Source organism: Glycine soja, chromosome 17 (assembly GCF_004193775.1).
Source record: "Glycine soja cultivar W05 chromosome 17, ASM419377v2, whole genome shotgun sequence".
Taxonomy (NCBI): domain Eukaryota; kingdom Viridiplantae; phylum Streptophyta; class Magnoliopsida; order Fabales; family Fabaceae; genus Glycine; species Glycine soja.
In genome coordinates, this window is record NC_041018.1 from 7,195,111 (window position 1) to 7,220,163 (window position 25,053).

At 30.7% G+C, this 25,053-nt stretch overlaps 2 protein-coding genes across 5 annotated transcripts; one reads left to right on the forward strand and one right to left on the reverse strand.

Moving 5' to 3' along the window:
• Positions 1 to 10,408: 10,408 nt before the first annotated feature.
• Positions 10,409 to 17,047, forward strand: LOC114391875 (nucleobase-ascorbate transporter 6). 3 transcript variants are annotated; one of them, XM_028352866.1, is made up of 15 exons: positions 10,409 to 10,813; positions 10,940 to 11,165; positions 12,067 to 12,164; positions 12,327 to 12,503; positions 12,918 to 13,018; positions 13,328 to 13,403; positions 13,483 to 13,542; positions 13,677 to 13,861; positions 14,347 to 14,443; positions 15,352 to 15,438; positions 15,749 to 15,807; positions 15,901 to 15,992; positions 16,104 to 16,181; positions 16,296 to 16,456; positions 16,569 to 16,787. In XM_028352866.1, the coding sequence occupies exons 2-15, from the start codon at positions 11,054 to 11,056 to the stop codon at positions 16,785 to 16,787; spliced, it is 1,602 nt and encodes a 533-aa protein (XP_028208667.1). In that variant the 5' UTR covers positions 10,409 to 10,813; positions 10,940 to 11,053. The 3 variants fall into 3 exon arrangements, with proteins under 3 accessions (XP_028208667.1, XP_028208669.1, XP_028208668.1); XM_028352868.1 differs by having other exon boundaries at positions 11,048 to 11,165; XM_028352867.1 differs by having other exon boundaries at positions 10,410 to 11,165; positions 16,569 to 17,047.
• Positions 17,048 to 18,361: 1,314 nt separating this feature from the next.
• LOC114391877 (spermidine synthase-like) lies at positions 18,362 to 22,324 on the reverse strand. 2 transcript variants are annotated; one of them, XM_028352870.1, is made up of 10 exons: positions 21,945 to 22,324; positions 20,751 to 21,030; positions 20,441 to 20,517; positions 19,991 to 20,113; positions 19,755 to 19,859; positions 19,560 to 19,632; positions 19,259 to 19,330; positions 18,957 to 19,155; positions 18,737 to 18,863; positions 18,362 to 18,650 (listed from the first exon to the last, which is right to left on the reverse strand). In XM_028352870.1, the coding sequence occupies exons 2-10, from the start codon at positions 20,935 to 20,937 to the stop codon at positions 18,600 to 18,602; spliced, it is 1,014 nt and encodes a 337-aa protein (XP_028208671.1). In that variant the 5' UTR covers positions 20,938 to 21,030; positions 21,945 to 22,324; the 3' UTR covers positions 18,362 to 18,599. The 2 variants fall into 2 exon arrangements, with proteins under 2 accessions (XP_028208671.1, XP_028208670.1); XM_028352869.1 differs by lacking the exon at positions 21,945 to 22,324 and having other exon boundaries at positions 20,751 to 21,049.
• Between the last annotated feature and the right edge of the window lie 2,729 nt (positions 22,325 to 25,053).

Consider the following 25,053-nt stretch of genomic DNA (forward strand, 5'->3'; position numbering starts at 1 on the left):
GGATAGAGAAAGAGAGAGGGGAGTGGTACTTGGGTAGAGTAGGACGGGCAGGATCGGGCAGTGCGGGCAGGGAGAATGATAACGTCACAGGGAGTTGAGGCTAATGTGAGTGGAGATTGGTCCGTGTGGTGTTGGGAAGCGCATAATGCGTGGGCCCTTTTGACTTTTAATTTTATTATCTGATTTCTGAACTCATTAATCTCTCTGACACTGACACACTCCACTTGCTTTCTTTCTTCTGATTATTTTAATTGCTATGTTCTCGCCACCTCACCTTTTGCCTCCATCACCTCCTCTCTCTTTATTTTCACAAAGTAAAGTGCTCCATCCATCCCAATATAATTACATTTTTAACCTTTAAAAAATTTTAATTAATTCATATCCTCATTTTAAATATCCTGCTAACTCTTTTTTTTTTCTCACAATCATATTATATTTATATTTCTTTTCTTTTTCTCTCTAAGTATAAAATAACATCAAATGTGTATCAAACATTTTCCTATTTCAATTTTGTCCTCTTATAAATCATGTTGCCTTCAAAAATTTAATAATATATTTATTAAAATCAAGAAAAATAAAATAAAGATATTTTAATAAAATTATCCTATTATAAAGTAACTTCTAAAGTACTTTTTTTTCTTACTCTGTAAAAAATCATAAATATCCATCATTTTGAGATGGAGGAAATATTTTTAGTCAATCATAAAATCAATTCTCCAAATATAAAAATCAATTCTCCAAATATAAAAATTATCTAGATAAGTTTTATCTCACTCAATATAATTATTTCTATATGCACAAGCTAAAGAATCAAGTATTTCTCAACATGCTTAAATAACATAACAATTTACCAATTATGCTTGTTGGTACTCTTTACTCACTTTTCGTAAAGATTTTTTTAATATAAATTATATAATAGATAAAAAGTATTAATTTTAATTTAGAAATAATGATGGGAAAAATTAAGAATAAATTCTTAAAACTACTGTGTTCAAGAAAAAATTCCAAAATATTTTTATTAAATAATATTAGTACCTAAAAATATTCTTATTTAAAATAGTTATTTTAATTTATATAAATAGAATTTGAACCGTAATTAGCTTGTTAAGAATTGTTGTTAAATATTTTTATTATTCTAAGGGTGAGGTTGTACTGATATTTGTTATGTAGTATATTTGAATTTAATATTTTAGTAAATATTATTATTATTTTAAGGGTATGGTAGTAATTTCAAGTGAAACAGTTCACATGATGGCATATAATGGATAAGTTAAGGTTGTCCTCTATTGTTCCAACACCTATTGCGGCAAGTAATAAAGTGCATGTGAAATTTCTTTCTTTCTGCGGTTCCAGGTAATCATGCAGAAAATTTCATTATACTGCTTTCCAACTGCCACTGCTAAATTTAATTCTTATTTAATTTTAAGTTTATAAAAATATTTTACATTTTAAAAAAATATATACTCCTAAAGAGTAGTATTTAGTAGTTTTTATTTTATCTCCATTACATAGTGATTAAGCATAAGTTTTTATTTATCTCCGTTATTTTTTTTCTTCTTTTAATAAATATTCTCACTTATTACTCAAACTAGCTATTATTGCCCACCAACAAGAGGAAATCGTATAATTTTGTATCACAATATCTACTTTTAGGGTCTTATGGAATCTAAGGTCCAAGCTACAAATCATGGGGCAACTTGGACATCACTAGAGTGGCCCTAATTATCATGTTACTGATTAAGTTAGACTCATGCCCAAGATGTAGAGCATTGTTCATGGGTTGATCCTAAGGCACTTAGGACTCACAATAGCCTAAAACCCAAAAGCGAGACCCAGAACAAAATAACGCATCTCTTACTATTTACAACGCATTATTATTAAATACACTCCATTTCCTCTTTTATGTTTTTATTTTACCAAATATACCCTTTGATATTAAAACAATATATAAGCTTTATTTTTCACCCCATTTCATTATTCTTTCGACCCTATATTTGCAACCCATTGTCTTCATTATTCTTTAAATCCTATTTTTGCATCTTTCATTTTCATTGTTCTTTAAACCCTATTTTTACATCTCATCTCCATTGTGCTTTTAAGCTGAATATGGAACCGATGAAGAACCAATATCCACAAAAGAACTAAAAACAGAAAAGGAATATTTTTTTCTACGAAAGAGGAGTCAAGGTGCGACAAGAGGGGGTTCACTAGAGAATAATGTTTTTGAAAACAAGAAAGAAAGAGGTCCTTGACAAGAAAGAGGAATTATTTGATTAAAAAAAAGGAGGAAATAGGAAGGTATTTTGGGAAATTTAAAAGGAGAGGGGATATGTACTCATTAGTAAAGGGGTTTAAATAAAAAAAACGCCTATAATTTTCAATCTTCATGGCAAATGAATCTTTGCCAAGTCCACATAGTTATATCATACAGTTAGGCTTGGACTCAAATGAGACATCTTATCCTCCAAAATAGGCCTTGTTAAGGATATTGCTATTGGCACTATCTATTTTGCGAATGGCATTACCCACGGGGTGCACTTTAGTCATATTCCAAAATTATCTCCTAAAAATTTGTACAATGAATGTTATGCAATAAAAGGAAAAAAACAATTAACAATGGAATTATGTTTATGTTGTACAAGTGTACAACAAAATCGTAATTCCATTGTTAATATTTTTAACCTCAAATTACATAATAAAAACACAATTCCGTTGTACGATGGGGTAACATAACAAAATTGTGTTCCCATTATGATATTTAATTTCATCTCAAATAACATAATAGAATTGTGATTTTGTTGTATAATTATCTTTATATAATAGAATTATAATTTTGTTATATTTTTCTTTTTAAAAAAATAATATATTTTTTTAAAAAGTAAACTTTAATGTTTTATACGGAAAGGGAGAAATGACAGGGAAAGCAAGAGAGAGAATAGCATGTGAGAGAGAATCTTCCTTTGGGGTATTTTTGTTTATTTCCACTACTTTTCAAAAAGTGATAGTGAAAATAACAAAGTGTAGTGAGAATAGTTATTCCGGTGAATTATTACTCGACAAAAAATTTACCTATCGTTCCCAAAAAAAGAAAAGTACATATGACCCGTTAAAATCCTGCATTGAATGACGGCAATTTAATTTGTAAGCGGGAAGTGGATTTTGAGAAATCATATATACCGATTTAAAAAACAACCAGGCTCTAAATTTAAAGATAGTTCTTATATATATATATACTTCTGAAAAAATAAATATAACTTATTTTAAAATTTTATGTAAGAAACAAATAAGTTTTTAATTTTATAATATAATGATTCTATTAAAAAATCATAAAGTTGTTTGTTTTTTTACAAATAATCTGAGGATGTATTTATCTGTTTGTTAGTATTATTGTATTGTAACCCAGTCATTATTACAAAAGAAATTATCAAGAGAACAGTTGTCAACTCCCAAAGCTCCCAACACTTGAAAATTGGCGTAATGTTGCATGGAAAACAAAATGGCATACGATATATATTCAAATTTAATAGTGATTTGTTCGTGTGACGTGAATGACTGACTGCTAATGACACATGTAGATGGAGTCGTGATATATTTTTCATGTAATATTAAATATTGCAATTATGCAACTTAGACATGGATCTTTTTAGGCAAGGACTAAATTAATTTTCCTATACACAGGGCACTGCCAGATCGTATTACGTCAACAAAATCATGAATGAATTATTAATGCTTTTAAATAATGAATGCCGGAAGGTAAAGCTACACAATTGAGGTGTATCTTCTTAAGCTTTCACTTTTGTAACTAATTCAATTAGATGTGTAAATAATAATTTTGTATTATGTAAAAAGTTTGATTGAGATTTATCAAAGTAAATAAAAAAGAAAAAAAATAGTTTTAAAAATCACTTTAAAATTTATTAAAATAAGTTAAAAAGAATATAAGAATTAAACATTGTTTTTTATGAGTTCTTCTAAATGTCCCTATAAAGTAGTATCTTCAGGTCACAATTTTAAACGATTTCCAAAAATGAATAGAAGTAGTATATTCTTATTAATCCTTTAAATACTTTATAAAGTAAATATTAAATGAAGAAATATCTTTAATATATTAAAAATGTGAAATGTATTTAATTAATATAAAGCCATAAAAATATTGTTAAAAGACTAAAATGGTCAAATGGAATGTGTTTAAGTTTCCCCTCACCACATGGGGAGCAAGAAAACGAGAGAGATCACTATCTCATGTTTCGAAGACCGATAAGACAGAGAGGTTTCGTGACATTGCATGGGAAAGACCGAGAAAGGCTCAGTGTTTATATGAACATCCCTTGTAAGACTGATAGCCACAGCTACCTTTGTGCCCCTTGTCTTCTTTTGTAGATTTTTGGATTGAAGTTTAAAATGTTGTATGAGTTTTAATTCTTTAACAAAATTATTTTTGTCGCAAAATTATTTTTTTGAATTAAACATGTATTTTGTTTTTTGTTTTCCACACCAATATCTTAAACATGCTTTGGAAGGGGGGTTAATACGTATCAATACTTTGATTAAGATTTGGCAATTAATTCCTTCTGCTTTATCATATTAATACCTACTTTTGTGGTTATCGGATAAATATAATAATCCACCTATATGACTTTGATATGTCTTCAAGTGAAGAGAAAAGAAAGGCGATGTTTAACTATTATTATTATTTATTATTTATATATACAAACACAAATAAAAAAAGACAACTAGAGGTTTACTTGAATTCCAAGCTTCAACTATATTTATTTCCCTCTTTTTCTTCTCTCAAATAGAGACAGGTTGTAGACCAATAATATGTCCAACTGATCTTTCAATATGGCATAAAAGAAATTAAAACTTTATACACATTCAGTGAACAGCACACTGATTGTTCCTGGAAGATGTGAGTATATTTTCATGTAATTTCTGCACTTAATATAATTAGAAATTCACAAATCCTTCATAGAATCTATATAGTTAATATAAAAATTATATGCTCTTTTGTTGAGGAGAGTTGGACACAGATCTAAAAGCCCAAGAAAACACATGAAAACACAAAACAAAAATCTGGACAGAGAGACAGACTGAGTTTCACGGTGTCAAGTTCGATAGCTAAAATTGGTTGGCGGTAGTAGCATTCGTGATGAAACCCCAAACAAAAAAGGCAGGCGTGATGTTATTCAAAAATGCTAATAAAATGAATGATGACACGATAGAGTGATCCTGATTTGTGAAAAAAATAAAATAAGAGTAAATACCTAATTAAAATTTTATTAAATAATATATTTCATTTTTATTAATTAATCCTTCATGCATATTTAATATTTTAAAAACAAGAGTATGCTAATTTAATCCATAAAATAATATTAATCTAAATTAAAATTAATTCTTAAAACTATTAATTAATATATTTATCTTTGTGATTTTGAATAATTATTAACTAAAAATTGAATGATTATTTGTTGAGATTAAATTGAGTATTTATTAAAAAAATACTAGTATTCAAATTCAAATTGTCTAAAAATAATTTTATCTACACCAAATAATTATAGGGATAAGATTTTTTCGGTTATACCTACACCAATCTACTTGTACAAATTTTATGAAGTTTTATCTACATCACATAATTGTAGATATAAGTTTTTTAGAATTTTTTCTATACTTAATTTTTGTAGTTAATAATCCTTTTGAGTTTAATCTACAATAATTGATCATAGACATACGTTTTATGAAGTTTTATTTGCATAAAATAATTATATGTAGAAGTCTTATTAGTTTTAATGAATATACTTACAACAAATAAGAATAGATATAAATTGTTGAATTTTACTCACATTAACTAATTGTATATAAAAGTATTTTTGAGTTTTACCTACATTGATTTATGTATGTAGATAAAAAGACTTTCATAGACATATGTTATTTTTTCTTATAGTAAACACGCATTATATTATAATGTCCCCTAAAAATGTCTAAAGATTTTAGCTTGTCACATTATGAAAGATTATGTTAAATCATGTAACATAACCGGGATCAACTTTGGCCGTTAATCTTAGATAAGGCTATAGATATGTTAGGACTTCCCACATCCCACGCTAATTAAGATGGAGTTGCTAATTAATTAGAAACAACTTAAGTTGATAATTGTTACCATAGCCCAAAGTCAATATTCACCTTTAGATACAAAAACCAAAACTCAGTTATAAGTATCTTCTCTGTTATAATATATTTTTTACTCAGCCAAAAATCTCATCTGATAATTACAACTTTAAAATCTTTGCAGATATTCCTACCTCATTCAATTCGCCGTGTTCAACCCCGTTCAGTCATCATAAAATTAAGTAGACTTCACCAAATGAATTACCCTAATTCAAGTGTGTGTGTCATTTGTACCACCAATTTAGGCCTATAATGTGGGCCAGTTAGGATCAATTAGGAACTGCTTAAATTCTCCTTAGCGCTCCTCAATCATAAGTATGCCATTGACCAGTTTATATAGATTTCTAACAATAAATAAATAGAAAGGCTCAGCTTCGTATTCTGTCACAGTTTTAGCTTGATAAAGTCAACTAGCTGATGAATAACTTTTTTGTTTTTCTAATGAACAAAACCAGAATCTGATCCAGTTCGATTATTCGCACCTTTGGCCTTTTGGGATAAGGATGCATGCATTACCAATGTAAAAATAAATTAAAAAGGCACGATGGACTATATTAATCGGCGTCTTTTTAAGCAAAAAATTGTCCACGGTATTTTTATGGTACTTTGTCCTAGATTAAAAAAAAGTACATATTTTAGGACAAATAATTTTGAGGGAGAATTGCGATTCTTTTATACTTGGCAAAAAAATAGCAATGATGCCAACCAAAAACATGAGATATGTAATTAATAAATACAAGCCAATTTTTTTTATTTTAATTTATGACCATAATATTAGTGTGAAAAATTTATCTTCACGAATTTCTATTGAAAAAGTTAATTGATAAATTTTACTCGTGTCTCTTCTTTCAATCTCTAAGATTCGAATCAATAGTGTTTTTTTACACAAACTCAAACTAACGTAACAACTTATTGATATACATATCAAATAATAGAATTATGTAAGTTTATTAATTAATATAACATCAATTTTAATTTTGAAATAAATGATGGCAACAACACGTACCTAGTTCGGTCAGGATCTACGTAGGAAAGATTCAGTCTGTGATTTTTCTTTCTAGAGTGAAGACGAAGACGAGGGACTTTTGAAGGGTGACTCCAGTTGATTCTCTTTCCACACTTGAAATTCATCAAGAGCATATAGAGATAATGAAGAACCCACAATGAACTAAAAATATGCCCCTCACTTTCTGACTTGATCATAAAGGCATCTTCATGCATGTCACTCCACATTGCCACGCCTTTCCTTAACTCAACTCTCGCGACAACGTATCCAAGTCCAGATAAAAGGACAACTAACGAGAAAGAAAAAGGAAAAGGAAAAAAAAAACTTTTGTGCATGACCTTTTTCTTGTTTTGCAAATTTTTAGGCCAAGCGGTTATTGAAATATTTTTATTAGGGTTGTCTGTTGTATCAGAAAGGAAAAATAAAATTATATATATATATTAAAATATTTATTATATTAAAAACACAAAAAATATCCGATATTTATTATAAGCAATGTTTCTTATAATATACTCCTAGATTTTCACTTACTTGCAAGATTCCTTGTACAGTAACAAAGTTTGGTGCTAGTGCGCTATTGCATAGCAGGAGCTTCACTTTCCGTGTTACTACGTTGCTATTTGGAAGATAGTGTTTGGCTTTTACTTTCTTTATGTGTTTTGACTTTTGGTGCTGTTTGATGAGATTTACGTAAATAAATTATCCAGAAAACAATCAAAATGTTTTTTTAAAAAATTACAACTGTTAGTCTGTTAGAATTATTTTTTGCTGAACAATACTATGAAGAGTAAATTACATTAATAATACACGAGATTTCGTAAAATTATATAAATCTTTTCTACTTTTTTTAACATTTATAGTAACATCTTTTATACGAGAGGTTTGTCTAATGTATAATGACATGTCATTGTATTTTTTTAAAAAAAATTAAGGAGAATTGTTATAGGATTAGATAAAAACAGAGACGTTTGTGTAATTTTATAAAATATTTGGGATAATTAATATAATTTACTTTATTATTAAAATATTAATTGTGTATTATTTAATATTCCGTTTCCATTTAATTAAATTTCATGCCAATATTATTAATGAAAAATAGTCAAATGATTTAAAGAAATTTGTAAAATTAATTTAATAATAAAAATGTGTATTACACCCTCAAAAATACACTATTAACATACAATCATGTTATTATTAATTAAAACCTAAAAGTAACATTTTAATTAATTGGGCAGATGATTTTTTGTTTAACAAGAAGTATAAGGATGAAATTCTTACCATTAAAATGTCTATTCATACTCATCTCATTTTACAGTAATTTAACCTTATGCGTCTATTTTAAGTTTATCTTTCAAACATAAATAAAGTTATTTATGTAACTCTTTCCAAAGTTTCCATACATTTTTAAACTTATTTAAATTTTTGCTGTGGAATAATCTTTTAAACAATTTTAAAAAAAAGTAAATTTTAAAGACTTATACCAAAATAAATAAACCTTAAACCTAGGTGGTGTTAGTGTGCCGTTTCGAATCGATTTTGGCTAGATTTAAAACTTAATTCAATCAAATTTGATCGATTTAGTTTGGTATGATTTTTACAATGCCAACGAGTTATCTATTTAAATTTGATTTTTTTTTCTTATAACTATTATTTTATATCATGATTCATCTAAATATCCAATATAATCAACACAATATTATCAAATATCTGAAAATAGTAAAATTGATTCATTTAATACCATCAAAATAATATTCTAAAACAAAGTTATGGAACCTAGTCTAGTCATTGATCCGGTTGAGGTGATGAGTCAGTGATCTAACCTAGAAGCCAGTAACGGGCTTGATTTAACCCGATATATATTAAAAAAATTCAAAATTATATATATATATATATATATATATATATATATATAATTTAAACTCAAATATATAACTAATTCAACTTAAATTCATAATCTAATCTGTACATAAACAATTTAAATAAATTTAATTCAATTTTAACTCAAATATATAACTAATTCAGCTTAAATTCTTTAAATCGATTTCAATCAATTCGAATTTAAGTAATTCTTCCGTATGTGAACACTCATACTTAAAACAAACGAATAAAAAAAAGTTATAGAATTTGCGTTCACCTAAAACCCAAACTTCAAGCCTAACAGTACAATTATTCATTCAACTTCAGTGTAAATTTTATTTTATCGTCTTAATTAATTAAAATTATTATCGGTATACTATTTATGATATTTTAGACTTTTAGTGTAAACTTTAATAAATTTATTCTAATGAGTATTTGTGATTAAATAATAATAATGTAAAATATTTTGTTTTCCTCTTGTTAGTAGTATACTGTTATTATTGATGGTTACTTTAAAGATGACAGTTGGAAGTCAATAAGGGACAGCCAAAGCAACATAGTACGGGGATAAGCATTTGTCGGCGCTCCTCTCACTCTCTTCTCTTGCGCTTCAATCATGTTTTTCCTTTTGCATTTAATTTACTGCTTTTTCTTACTAGTATGTCTTAAAAAACTAATAAATCCCTTCTATCCTATGTTTTAGGTTTTTTGGGTGCCCTAATATTCGCCACGTGATCATCCTCTTTCCTCTCCCCGCCCCATTGGTCATTTCAACATTTTCAACCTAAACCTCTCCCAATTTTTGGTTCACATGTCCAACTCTTTGGAATGAATTATCAACCATAACTCCAATTTAATTATTTTTGTTAAACATTTTCAAACTCGTAACTCTGCAGACTTTACTAATTCTAGCAAGAATTAATAATCTCAACTAAAATTTAAAAATGTTCATTAACTCTAGCTGGTTTCACAGTGCCGTTTAGAAGGGCTGCTAGCGATCTTTGTCCCCCACTCTCGCATAAGTGTTAGTAGTATTCAGTATTCACCTCCTTTAACGAATAATAAATTCATTATTCATCATTGTTTAAACAATTAATAAGATTTCACAATACATTTTTATTATTATTGGAGTAATATTTATATTATTACTTTTTCTTTTCTTATGTAATAACGATAATCATTTATTGTATAAAAGAGTTATTCTCAAATCATTACCATCATGACACGAACCTCGGTTTTGCTTATACTTGGCGCGGTCATATGCCACTGTCGCAACCGAACGACAACAGGGAAAAAAAATTGTCGGAAAGTAAAATTGGAGGTATATGAATATGAAAATACGATTCTACTAGAACTGTGTAACTAACCCGTGGTCATACATTGCATACTCCGAGAGAGAGAGAGAGAGAGAGAGAGAAGGACTCTGGTATCTGGTAGAAAGTGACGGAAGAGAGAGAGAGAAACTCTAGTTTAGTTCATTCCGTGTTCGCGTTTATCGTTTCCTTGTCTCTTTTACTCTTCACTCTACAGCCTACACTACCCTATAACACCACCACCGTCTGGGTTTTCATTCTTCTTTTTCACTGGCTCAAACCATTTTTTTTATTCCATTTATTTCGTGGTTGGTGTGGGGTACCTGAGTTTTTGACTTTAAAGTCCCCTTGTTTTTGCTCCCTCAAACATCGTTAAAAGGTGCTTTTGTAATTTCTCCCCATCTTTCTTTTCTTAAACTTCACAATTATTGTCGTAACTATTACTTACTCAAAGGGAACTCTCTAGTCTCTAGTACGTACTCTCATACTCACAGCTACTCTATCACTTTTCCCTTTATTTTCTTCTTCTGTTCAATATAGCCACTCATTTTTAGGTAGCTGAGTCTTTTTTAGAGTGTGTTTTGTAATTTTGTTTCAGATTTGCGTTTTGATTCATTGATTCCTTCATTTCCTTGCTGAGAGTGCGTGTGATTTCTCTCGTCTCCTTTAGAATTCCGATTGGTATTTCTAACACTGTGAAAGAAAGAGAGATATGGCAGGAGGTGGTGGAGCTCCAGCACCTAAGATCGATGAGCCACAGCCACATCCACCGAAGGATCAGCTACCGAATGTTTCTTACTGCATTACGAGTCCTCCTCCATGGCGTGAGTTGTTTTTCTTTTTTTTTTCATCATAGATTCCGTTTCTCTGTGCTCTTAACTTTGAACCTGATTCTTCTGTTATCTTTCGTAAAGCATGTTTTGAGATTCTGACATATTTGTTTGCGCGTGCTGTCTATTTTTTTTTGTTTGTTTGTTTTTTTTTTTTCTAATTATTGAAAGTGGCTTTCGGTAAATTCTTTCCTTTTAGGTGCTTTGACGTGACAAAAATATTCTGCTGAAAAATAAAACTTATTATTTAACCGATTTTAATTTTATGTTTAAGAAGGCATGTCGAGGAAACTAAGGGAGATCAGGGGGAAAGAATAATTGGTTGTTTAATTCACTGGCCATGCCTCATAATTTTGAACTTTGAATTTAATTATTATTATTTTTGTTTATCTTAGGGACTTGGGGTTCTAATTTATGAAAATGCAATCGAAGGTTTTTTTTTTACCTGTGGCACTAATTGGATTGGAACCTTTGATTTTTCCCATTTGTAAGTTGTGACTATTTCCTGATCCGGGCTTGGTACTTTATAGACTTTTTGATAGTTCTTTTAATTCTATTTATGGCTCCTGATGTTATAAACTTATAATTTTAAAATTTTTTACTGATTAAATATGTTTATTTTCTTTTTTGATCAAGAAACTATTATTCATTTATTAAATTTTGGAGCGTTTTGTAAGTAACACTGCCTGCAGTCAACTCTCAACAACTTTTGATTGAACAATGTGGGTGTTATGGATAAATTAAATGCTGTATTCTGACATCACGTCAATTTGTTGAAATTTAAGTAACTACTACTACTTCCCTGGGCTTATGTTGTTGAAAATATGACCAAGATATACGGTTTTTCTTTTTCTTTCTTTAATTTGATGAGAAATTTGGTGCAATTCTGATGCAGCTGAGGCCATACTTCTTGGTTTTCAACATTATCTTGTGATGCTGGGTACAACTGTGCTAATTCCCACTGCTCTTGTTCCCCAGATGGGAGGTGGCAATGTAAGCATTAACAAATTAAATATACTTAAGATACCATATTAAATTTCAAATGGAATAATTTTGAAAGGGTTATCCAACCATTTGATTGAAGTTGCACTATTCTCCTAGCCAAAATTTATTACGTATAAAAAAAGAAGAAAATTGAAAGTCCATTTTTTGCAGGAGGAGAAGGCAAAAGTTATCCAAACTCTACTCTTTGTCGCTGGAATTAACACATTGCTGCAAACTCTGTTTGGAACTCGATTGCCTGCAGTAATTGGAGGCTCTTATACTTATGTTGCAACAACAATCTCTATTATTCTTTCTGGTCGATTCAGCGATGAGCCAGATCCTATAGAGGTCTTTTACTGGAACAATTCCTTTCTATAAATTGTGTGTGGTTGATATGCTTGCTAAGCAGAGGCTTCCACATGATTTGTATTCTGCATCAATTTTTAGCAAATTTATTCTATTTGAAATAATAAGAGCATAGTTTTCTAATGAGGGTTGGGTTAATCAATGCATTACAACTGTGCAAAGACTACGGTCTTGGGTTCAGTTCCTGGTTTGCTTGTGGCATACCTTTTAATTACAAGGAGACAATTTATATAAGAAAGAAAGAGTGTAATTTTAAATCACGGAGCTGAATATGACATTGGATCCTGATGCTTATTTGATGGAATTATTTTATCTCTATTTTGTTTTTTTGGTGCACATGAGCAGTTTTATCACTTTCTTCCTCCGACTTTTGGCTTTATTTTTTCTTCTACTCAGAAATTCAAGAGGATAATGCGGGCAACCCAAGGTGCTCTTATTGTTGCTTCAACTCTTCAAATAGTACTAGGCTTTAGTGGCCTTTGGCGTAATGTTGCAAGGTTGGTCTCAGGTTCTTAGTAAGTGGCTGCATTATATTTTCATGGTCTTCATATGTGGTTGAAAAATGTCTGAATTGAAATGTGTAATCTAGATTCAGGGCCTGTTTTGCCATGTATGCTCATTGTCAGTTGTTACTCTGAATTGAAATTGTTTGAAGTACATATTATACTGACATGCTGGAGTGATTTGTGCGATGTAATTTGTATCAACAATGTAGTCCCTGTGAACTGAATAGATCAAAAGAACTTACCATTCCTGCAATAGAGTGTAATATTCCCAAGTGATGTAAGTCCAACTTCTTTCTTCAGGTTCTTGAGTCCACTTTCAGCAGTTCCTTTGGTATCTCTTGTTGGTTTTGGGCTTTATGAGTTGGGCTTTCCTGGGGTAAGTACATATTTAAATTGCTTGGGTTCAAAGCTAATATATTAAAAGAATTCAATATTGATCCCAGGCTTGTGTGTAGGTTGCTAAATGTATAGAGATTGGACTGCCAGAGCTTATATTACTAGTATTTGTTTCACAGGTAGAGTTCTTTAGAGTGTCAAAAACTCTTAGCATCATGATCTCAGTTCATTTTATTCACTTGATTTCTTTACTTTTTATGGCATGATGGCTTTTATGAAACTTTTTAAATGACAGTTATTGGTTTTCATGCAGTTTGTACCCCATGTGCTACATGCAGGAAAACATGTCTTTGATCGGTTCGCTGTTTTATTTACAATTGCAATTGTGTGGTTATATGCTTACCTGCTCACTGTAGGAGGGGCATACAATCATGCTGCACCTAAAACACAGTCAACCTGTCGCACAGATCGAGCTGGTTTAATAGAATCTGCCCCATGGTTAGTAGTGGAACTTCATTGACTACTTACTCTAAATGGTATTTTTTTTTCACTATAAATTGGGGTGTGATTTTTCACTATAATATTTTATGTCTATGTGATTGCTTCATAAAATTTAAAAATGTACCTTCTGCGGATTTGGGGGGTTATGGGGATTTATTCTTATGATTTCCTGTTTAAGTATACTAAATTTTTATGATTGGTGCCTTTTGGATTTGTGGCTATCTGGTGAGACCCCTCTTAGTTGATTTGGTGAAATTTCACATCCGAGTTTTGAATGTGAAGAACCTCAAGATGCTTTGACTTTGATTTAGCCTTGTGATTACCATCTGATTGTAGTTTTGAATGTGAAGAACCTTTTTATGCAGGACTCTGTTGCATCCTTGAGATATTAATTTATTATTCACTGATAATTTACTATTTAATCATAGTCTTGTGACTTGAAACTTATGGGGAAGTATTCAACATGTATTTTGGGTTTGCAGGATACGAGTTCCATATCCATTTCAATGGGGAGCACCTACATTTGATGCAGGTGAAGCTTTTGCCATGATGATGGCATCCTTTGTTGCTCTTGTAGAGGTAATTTCTTTCTTTAGATCTTTTCTATCTAATTTTAATTCGGAACAAGAATTCCTTTTATTTATTAATTAATTGGTATCATCCTTCCTATGTAATACATTTATATTTATTCTCTTAGCTTTTATATTCATAATTTCCTGTCTCTTCTGTGTATTTTATAAGAGCTTTGCAGCTAGACATTTAGGATATCATATCAGTATTATTTTTTTTTGGATACAATTGATCTTTAGAGAAACTATCTGGCTTTCTTAAAATAAATTTTACAAATCTTGTAGCTTAGCATCATAATAGATTTTTTTTCTCTGCTCCCTTAGAAGAAGCATATAGTACTGAAGTCAGGATTTTAACCCTGAGAGAAATTTTATCAGTAGTTTGGCATATGTAGAAAATGGCTTATTTGGTTTTCTTGAATGGAGGTTAAAAATTGGGAACCATATTGGTACTGTTAACCACTTAAATGTATATAATGGCTTTATAAGATAACTTTAGCAACAATATGAAAATAATTACTACATAAATGTGGTAATTTAGGTTGGAGACTATGGTTGGTATGTTAATGAATGTCTGGAAGGATAATATAAGGCAATGGAACCAAAAGGGTGGGGGTGGGGAAGATTGATCTAAATTCTTTTTCTTAGTTTATCAGCTATATAAACCAGTGCAATACTTTTTTATGCAGTTCACTGATGGAAGTAGTAATAATTAATACATATTTCACTAAATTTTGGCCCTGCACATGGTAGTGTTACTACTTGCTTGATGACATACTGACTGAGATTATCTGGCTTCCATTTTATACTAGTGCTTAATTCAGTTAGTGTTATACAGTTGCTAGTTTGCATTATTATTGAATCGTACTGCTTCACTAGAATTAATTTATATATTCACGAGTCATTTGTTACAAGCAGTCCAGTGGAGCTTTCATTGCTGTCTATCGGTATGCAAGTGCAACACCATTACCACCATCTATTCTTAGTCGCGGCATCGGTTGGCAGGTACAAATTAGCTAATACTTCTGCATATAAATATCTTAAGTAATTTTTTTGCATTTAGAACAAAACTTAAATCAAGTTCCTTGCCATCTAATTTTCAAATCAAACAATAGCATGTGAAGGTATTTTTCAACATTAAATAGCCTACATTAAAAATGTTTCTGAATAAGAAAAAATTATCACATCATTATTTATTTATGAATTTAATGACAAAGATATAAGGAACTTGATCTAAATTTAATCCTTAAAAATAATGGTAATTTAAAGTAGATTGATTATACTGATGATTTTGCATTTTGTTTCTTCTCTTCAGGGAGTTGGCATTCTATTATCAGGATTGTTTGGAACTGGCAATGGATCCTCTGTATCTGTGTAAGACTGAAATTATTCTGTTTGTATACGCTGCTTCAATTTAGAGGAAACAACTTCCTTGTTTGATGAGGTATTTGTTTGGTTTCCATATAGAGAAAATGCTGGTCTTTTGGCTTTAACTCGTGTTGGCAGTCGAAGAGTGGTGCAAATATCTGCCGGTTTTATGATTTTCTTTTCAATTCTGGGTGAGTTGAAGATGAAGCTGAGTGCAGTGCTTGTAATTTTGAATATGTAGTTTGCCTTAACCTAGTGCACTTATTCTCATCAACTCTTGCTAATTTTTCTTTACTGTGTAGGGAAATTTGGAGCCGTTTTTGCATCCATTCCACCTCCAATTGTTGCCGCACTGTACTGCTTGTTCTTCGCTTATGTTGGTATGCCTCATTTAAGATATAATCATAAGACAGTTTCAAACTTTTGGTTTACTTTGATACTCACAATAAACAGCATGTAAAATGTAATGCTCCACTTTCATTCCTTTTTTGTAGGAGCGGGAGGTCTAAGTTTTCTTCAATTCTGCAACCTCAACAGTTTTAGAACAATATTTGTATTAGGCTACTCCATCTTCATGGGCTTGTCTGTGTCACAGTACTTCAATGAGTACACAGCAATTAATGGTTATGGTCCAGTTCACACCAAAGCAAGATGGGTATGGAACTATGAACTATGGATGTGATATTGTGATGTATAAAAAAACCTTGAATTTGTTATTAGCTTTTGTCATGAATTCACGTACACTAACAATTTTATGTGCTTTTCAGTTCAATGATATAATCAATGTCCCATTCCAATCAAAAGCATTTGTTGCGGGTTGTGTGGCATATTTCTTGGACAACACACTACACAAGAAGGAAGCTGCTATTAGGAAAGATAGAGGAAAACATTGGTGGGACAAGTACCGTTCCTTCAAGACTGACACAAGAAGTGAAGAGTTTTATTCACTGCCTTTCAACCTAAATAAATACTTCCCATCTGTGTAACTGTGCAGCTTAACTAATAAAAATAGGGGGTTTCATTTCTTCCAAAAAAAATGAGTCACCAGAGTCTCTGAGTGGTCGTGATTTGACTTTTTCTGATATGAGATTGGATTTTATTACAGGTTATAGTTATAATGAAGTCCTCTTTTGCTATAGAATATTCTATAACATTTGTTCTATTGCTTTTCTTTCTGTAAATGCTGACTTGGAAAGTGGATTCACTGTAGTAAAGTGCTCATTTTATTTATCAGTCATTATGTTCACTTTTTATTATCTTTATTTCACGGGATTATTTTAAACTGCATTATTTAATCGAGTTAATGATTGAGTAAAGAATCCATATTTTATTTTTTGAAATGATACAGTACTCCGATTAGTGGTTCTTGCCACATTTTAATCTTCAAATTTCTTGTAGGTCCTTTCTTCACAGAGTAAATTCTTGTTCAATGAGCTCTACAGTAATTCAATATAGCTCCTTTATTTATTCAATTTTGGGGCGGGAAGAGAGGGGACGGGGGTATTAAACAATGAGGCCTAAGCACAAAAGAGGAAGAAATATAGTGGGGGATTATCAAAGAAAGGGATCGAGAAGAAATATAACGTGTATTAGATCTAGTACATTGTTTTTGCATTTGTACTGTATTTGGTCATAAATGCTGGAATTTGGGATAAAAAATGAACTGCCATAAGCGGTGTAAAGAAACATTAAAATACCATTGTTGGGTTAATTACTATTCGGCGCTAACTAGAGACTACAATTTAAGAGAGAAAATGGATGAGAATCTCCAATGTTGGAATCTTTTTGTTTTGCAGAATTCATGACATTGCTAATATGCAAGGGCTGCATCCTTGTAAAAGGAGATTAAAGCATTGGAATTTCGCGTAACCATTGAATTGATATGACACTGGTACTATTTTATGGTACAATTGATTTGAGTAGAAATATTTACCAACCCCAGCATTCGGCTCGTCATTCATTGCTAATTTCTTTGGGGTAATGGTGAAAAATACAACCTATTGCGAGCCTCTGAAATAGATCCACCCTCTAAATTGGTCCTTGCTTAATTGGCAGCTTGTTTTTTCCTACCTCAACAGGTTTTTGTTTTTGCAATTAATATTAACAAGTTATGATGTCCATAGATTTCTTATATTGCTTATAGTGTGCAATACAGATATATTGGATCAAGTTTAAGCTATATATATTTTGTCGTCTTACCTTACGGTTTGTGTATAATGTCCATGTCCCCAAAAGATCTTGATACAAGTCAAATTCCTCTCTAACAGTGTTTACCCTGTTAGAGATGTGTTCTTCTTTTGATATTTAACTCCATGTTATAATGTACCTCTCTTGTAGGCGTTAATAAACTTGTAATAGTTTTGTATGCGCAACCTTTTATAAATTATATGTTGAGTGATAATCAGGAGTAACAATTAAGAAACAACTTGGCAGGTTATCAACTTCTCATTGTTATAAATAAACTTGAAGTAGTTTTGCATGTGCAACCTTTTACCCATAAAATAAATTGTTAGGATGCAAAGTCTACACCACTCTACTCCTAAAAAAACACCATTAAAGCTAAAGAGAAAAAACTAAATTTCAGATTTCATTTCATTGATACCTCAATAGGTGCAAACCTTACATTAGATGATAATCATACACGTGTGTAACATCTAATATTTTAGGGAATATAAAATAAAACTAAATAACATAATAAAAGGATAATATCATAAATATGCAGAACGACACAGCAAAAACAAAGGGTAACTAACAGCAATTCCTTAATGCTACCGAGTCATTTATGAATGTCTGTTGGATCAATCAACCTTGTCCACAAAAGAAGGCAGACAGAATGCAGCAGCATGGATCTGAAGTAGTAACAAAAATAAAAGGCAAGATAGGAATAAATTTAAATTCTTATAAAGCAAAACAAGCAAGTGATCTGAAAGATTACCTCTGGGTTATAAAACTTAGTAGGTCCCTTTGCCACCCCATTTTTCTCTGGATTCAATTTATTTATTGGATGTTTGAAGTTCACTGGTGGACCCTCCGTAGAGCAAAGCATGAATCCAATCACCCCACTGGTAAACAAAAACAAAGAAACACTTGTTACCAAAAGCTTCTCTTAATATATAAAATTTAGAAAAGTAAACATATAGTTAGATAAGAAATGCCTTGCATATGTAGGAACCGTGGTCCAAGCATAGTTAACGGAGCCTTTGAATATCTTCTTGCAATTTGCTATGGTGTCTGCAACCACAAAGTTCTTATGCCACAGGCTGTCTGCTGGAGCAGAGAACACTCCTCCGGGTCGAAGAGCCTTTGCTACTGATTCTAAGAAGCATTCATCAGCAAGAACATCAGCACTATGCCCTGCATCAAATGGAATTTCATCATGTCTCCCTCCCAATTACTCTTTTTCTCACTACACTTGCAATTTTAAATTGGTATTTAACAGAAACAAAGTTTTTCTTACCCATTGCTGGAAAAGCATCCGATATAATGACATCGTAAGTGCCCTCAGGAACAGAATTGATAAACGCAACTCCTGCATGTGTTTGTTAGAAAGTTGGTAACTCGCAACAACTTCTACACAATCATGTTTTTTCTCTATTTCTCAGCTAAGCGCCTATCTTGTTACACATTCCTCTTCTATATCTCCTGTTTTTCTTTCATGTGCAGAAACTATCATAAAACTTCGTTGTATAAAGAACATAACTTATTCAAACACGTGTGGTTTGTTATGCAAGTTAAAAGCAAGTGGTTTAACTTTTTACCATCGCTGATATGAACATGCACTCGGGGATCCTCGTAACCAACAGCTATATCCGGGAAAAACTCCGAATAAACCTGTATATGTAAACGCATAAGAAACTCGCATGGTTCCAAGACTATAATTTGAGAGGGGTTCTTTTTATTTATAAATTCATTTCAGTCAAATTTCACTAAGGAATGTTAAGTTAAAGACTTACATCAATGACCATTTGGTCTAGTTCGCATATATCAATATGCTCAACAGAAGAATGGCGTGATATTTCCCTAAGAATTCCACCATCTCCCCCTCCAATAAGCAGCACCTGTAAAAAATGTTTAAACAAATTTGGAAGTCACATTAGTCTTTCTTTCTGTGTTATTTCACAAATGCTTCTATTTCCATTAAATAGGTTTTCACTTCGCGTATTAGGAATAGAATGAGTGAAGAGAAAACCTTCTTTGGATCTGGAATGGAACAGAGTGCAAGGTGAGTGAGCATCTCTTGGTAAGCAAATTCATCGTTTTCTGTCAGCTGGATATGCCCATCAAGAATTGCAACCTTGCCTTGTCTAGAAGACTGCACAATTTACATCACTCAGGGATGTCATCAATATTTAATAATAAAATAATTTTGCAGACAGACGTAGATCATCCTACATTTCTTGAACAAATGACAGTATTATAAGAGAAAAAGTACACAAACTACTTCCAATTTGTATTAATGTGATAATATACATGACCAGATACAAGAGATTGTGCCTATATAGTAACCCATTCACTATAGAGACTAAATGATGAATGAAAGGGTTAGGAAAAGTTAGAATAAAATCAAATAATAACAAAAACATATGAACAAATCAAATGATTATAAAAGTATGGAATATGGTAACAAAGAACAAGGTACCTCAAATACAAGAAGCTCTTGGAATTCTGATTTCCCGTGGAATAGAATCTTTTCTATTTTATATGTGTGTGCTTCTCCTGTACATTGTTGGTGTGATAATTAATAATACAGAATGTTACTACTAGCTATAATATGGTATTAGTTATTGTTGTTACACTTCTTACACCATCCCTTCTTTTCAATTAATGATGTATTAAAATAATCACCGACCAAAAAAAAAGCACCAAATGAAAATCTAAAATAAAGTAGATATCATATAATATAAATATACTAAATCAGGAAAGTAATTGACTTGGAAAGAAATAGTTACCTGGCCAGGAAACATCAGCATACCACCCGGGAAACGCAGGATATGTGTCATTAGGTGCTCCATTACTCTCCTCCTTCTTTCCATTAGCAGCTAGTGTTGTTATTACAAGTTTTTTATGATCAAAATTCTCACCCCAAACTTGTGATTTGCTGGGATATAGATAAACAACACTAGTCTCTTTGGCCATGGGACTTATGCTACAATTTGTTTGGGAGATCTAGGAAATTAAAAGCATGCCCCAATGCATCTATCACGCCTTCACCCGGTATCACATATATAGCTAGGAAATGAAAAAGTGGGACATGCCATTAAGGTAGAGTATAAAATTAACTTCATTGTAGTTTTATTCTATTTACTGTGGTTCATGTAAGATTTTAATCTCTTAGTCATTTTTATTTTAAATTTAATCTTTAACTTTTTTTACTGCTACAATTAAGTTATTTTTCTAAATATACTATTTAAATTAGATCTTTTATTTAAATTTTTCACAAATTGAAGTAATTAATTGTTTATTTTTTTATTTTAAACTCATTAATCAAAACATCTGGTTGGCTCAAGTACTATATGAAGGAATTTGATTCCTTTCAAGTAAAATTTTAGACTCAAGGTTTATGAATTAATAAAATAGACACTAGGATTCACCTGCTTAGTTTAAGAATCCTTATCCTTATCCGTATCCTTATCCTAAGAATACACAACTGCCTTTGCTTTGCTGTATAAGAAACCTTATCTTTTCCTTTGCTCCATTCCTCATAAGCGATATTATCACATATCCAATGATTAAATTCACCAAAGATCTAAACCTTAAACAACAACAACTGATTGAAAATTTCTAAAGATTATGAACGAAGAAGAACGGATTTTAGACTGGCTGTTGAAAGTTGTCGATATTTGGCTAAATGGCTAAAGCTATTATGAAGATGATTGCTAGAGGAGCAGCCATATAGCACGACAGCACGTTGGTGTGATTGAGATAAAAAAAGAGAGAGAGAGAATAAAAAACAAGAAAAGGAATTGTTGGCTGGAAATAAAAAAAAAAATGAGATGGGAATGAATCACATCTGAAAAGGACCCCAGATTGAGTGGGTTTGTGATAATCGTATATTTGGAAGCACTAGTTTGTCACTTTCTGTTTTTTTTTTTATGCAATCACTTCCAGTTTTAAACTAATTGGGATTCCTCTCTTCATCTAACCTGCAATGAGTGAAAGGAAAAGAATTTCAAGAACGAGGCAAAAGTTCGGAGAAAAACGCAGAGTGAGCATAATGGACTTGCGCCGCAACGCCCCGGTCGCCCATATGTTAGCAGTCGCAACTCCGCGGCCACCGATCTGTTAGCTGTCGCAACGCCGCACCCACAATCACCTTCCCATGTTCTCGACATGACTCTCTTGCACACAATCAACGACCATCGCGGAATCTAGTTTTGGCTTCTTGATCCTAAATATTGTACTGTTGTTGTTAGTTTGTGATGTTGATGCTGGGATTTTTGGAATTTCTGCTTCGATTACAGGTTTGGTGATGGTGATGCTGAGATTTGATGAGCGTTTGCAAATCGAGGAGAGGATCTGAAAAGGGAGAGCAATGAGAGGAGAAAAATAATTGTGGGGGTTTCTAGCCGCCATAATTTGTTTAATATGTTTCTACCGCTTCCCGCATAGTTAATTTTTGTTAAAAAAGACTAAAAGTGAAAACGTTCAGGATAAAAAATATGGTTATTCTTTTCTAATATAATTTATACTATACTTAAATCAATTGAAATTTAAATTCTAAATCACTTAAAAGATAAAAATTATTGCTAGTTATGTCAAATGTTAATTCTGGCCAACACTCGCCGAAAGCGATGTTCAACTAATCTTTTTCCTTTCCTTTTTTATGACTATTTGTCTTCTTTTACTATTTTTAGGGCGGGAAAGATGTTTCATTTCCCCGGGAAAAATGGTATAACCCTATGATTTGATAATTTGTGGATGAATGATTGGAGGCATATTAAATATATTGGTAGGAAATAAAAAAAGTAGGTTCTGAATTTATTATTAGTAATTAATGAATTCCGTCGACTCGGAATTATTTTTTATTTGAATTTGTTTTATTATTTTTATTTTATTTACACATTTTTAATTAATTTAAATATTGTGTAACGTACATTATTGGAATTGGTGACCACGTTCGTTAATAATGAAAAAATTGAATGGAAGAAACAAAATATTAAAAAAAATATTGGTAACAAAAAGTATGATATGACCGAGATATTTTTATTTTTGAGCAGGTATTTAAAACGTGTGAGGCAGGACTCTGCATGCCGACAGGCTTGTGTCACATGACTTGATAAACATGTCATTGATTGGTAATAATAATAAATTCTGACCAGATAATAAAATAATACTTACTTTTTTTTATTTCTTATAATTATTTTTATTATGTCTCCAACCATTCTTCTTATTTCTCTTCCCTCCCTCTGTTCCCATACACATACACGGCCAAGTTTGCCCACACATACTTACTAATGCTACTAACTAAATTACCTAATTTCTTTAATTATACTCGTATCAAAATTAAAAAATTGATATGGATGGTTGATTTTTTTCCCCATATATAAAATTATTTACTCATCATAACTGTGGTTCAGTGTATAAACTCATCGAATACCCTTTCATGGAGACTAATAGTTATTTTTATTACATTTAAAATTAGTCATCAATGACATGATTCACGAACTTCTTAATTTTTTTTACTATAACGACAATAAGATTAGAATCTAATGTCTTGTGTAAATTACTTCAAGTCTGTTACTAGACTGTCCAGTGGTTTGTTAGTTAAGATTTTTTCAAAATATATAAATAAACTTTTCCGTGAATATTCACGCACACACACAAAAGAAAAAGAAAATAGCTATATACACTCTGACAGTGAAAAGCAAATTTATATCATCTTTCAATCATAATTCATTAGGTAAGTTAAGTTTTTTTATGATAATTATTTTAAAAATTATGCTAATAATAATTTATAATTAAATAATAATATAAAACTGTTTTACATAATAATTGGAACAATGTTTATCAAAAAATAATAAAATAAATAAATAAGAATAAGAATTAGGTCATTAATTTTTTCATTATATAAAGAAACTTTTAATTTCAATGTAGTTTTATACAAATTATTTGTTTCTTTTTTTTTTATGCTCAAAATTCCTAACAGAGTTACAAGCAGAACTCTAAAGAATATCAGAAACACCACTATTACTAACAAAGAACACTTGACTAATTACATCGAAATAAAGATAAAGAATGAGTTACTCAGACATGAAAATTAAAATTAATATATGTAAAATTCTTAAAGGACTAATTTTGGAGTTAATTTGGATTATTTTATGAAATTCAAGTCTATTTTTATATTTTTATTTGTGAATTACCTGTGTTTGATGGATTAATGTCCCAATGCCAAATTATTTGCGATTTACATTCAGGAGTATTTGTTTGTTATTTTTTGTTTTTACTTCTCTATCATTTGGGGTTTTTGATTGATTTTAAAGGGTTGAATTATTTTATTTTTGTTGTTGTCTCGTGACCTTTTTTAATTTTTGTGGCCGTGATTGCATAGAATTTTGTGGTATTTTTGTTAGAAACATGATGTTGTTGTACATAGGTACACGCTAATTGCTGCATATTCAGATACGGAAGCTTTTCTAATTGCACATGGTCCTTTCTACACGCGTATAAATGATTTTATATATATATATATATATATATATATATATATATATATATATATATATATATATATATATATATATTAAAATAAATATTTTAAAAAAATAATAAATTAAATAATGTTATGAAATTATTGTTTGATAATAATTATTTTTGCTACACTTCAATTTAATTATTATAGGGACTCTTTTTAATTGAAAATAATATAGTTTGATTATATATATATGGGTTTTGTGTCATGTAAATATTATTACTGTCTGATGTGTATATGATTCATGAGACATGATAAATTGTTATATCAAAACTATGAAATGATGATTAAGATCGTGTATAATTGATAAATTATGTACGTAATGAATTATGAGTTATGAACTTTGCAGTCACACAACTGTAAGACCCTTTCAAGGAGACGAGTTAATACACGACGAGTTTGTGATGGGTTTCATTATGGAAACTCAACGAGTTTAATTACTGGAGGCGCGATAGGTTAAAACGATTTTGAAAATAATTGAAATTTTGAAAAAAACAATTGAATAATTGTGTGTATTGCATAATTTATAGGTAGAGTTTGTGTGCTAAAATATTTTCTGTTAA

Coding starts and splice junctions, on each gene's coding strand:
- LOC114391875 (XM_028352866.1), top strand. CDS start 11,054: ATGGCAGGAGGTGGTGGAGCTCCAGCACCTAAGATCGATGAGCCACAG. Junction 16,182..16,295: donor CTTGTTCTTCGCTTATGTTG/GTATGCCTCATT, acceptor CCTTTTTTGTAG/GAGCGGGAGGTCTAAGTTTT. Junction 16,457..16,568: donor TTCACACCAAAGCAAGATGG/GTATGGAACTAT, acceptor TGTGCTTTTCAG/TTCAATGATATAATCAATGT.
- LOC114391877 (XM_028352870.1), bottom strand. CDS start 20,937: ATGGCCAAAGAGACTAGTGTTGTTTATCTATATCCCAGCAAATCACAA. Junction 19,156..19,258: donor GGATGCTTTTCCAGCAATGG/GTAAGAAAAACT, acceptor CATTTGATGCAG/GGCATAGTGCTGATGTTCTT. Junction 18,651..18,736: donor CTAAGTTTTATAACCCAGAG/GTAATCTTTCAG, acceptor TTACTACTTCAG/ATCCATGCTGCTGCATTCTG.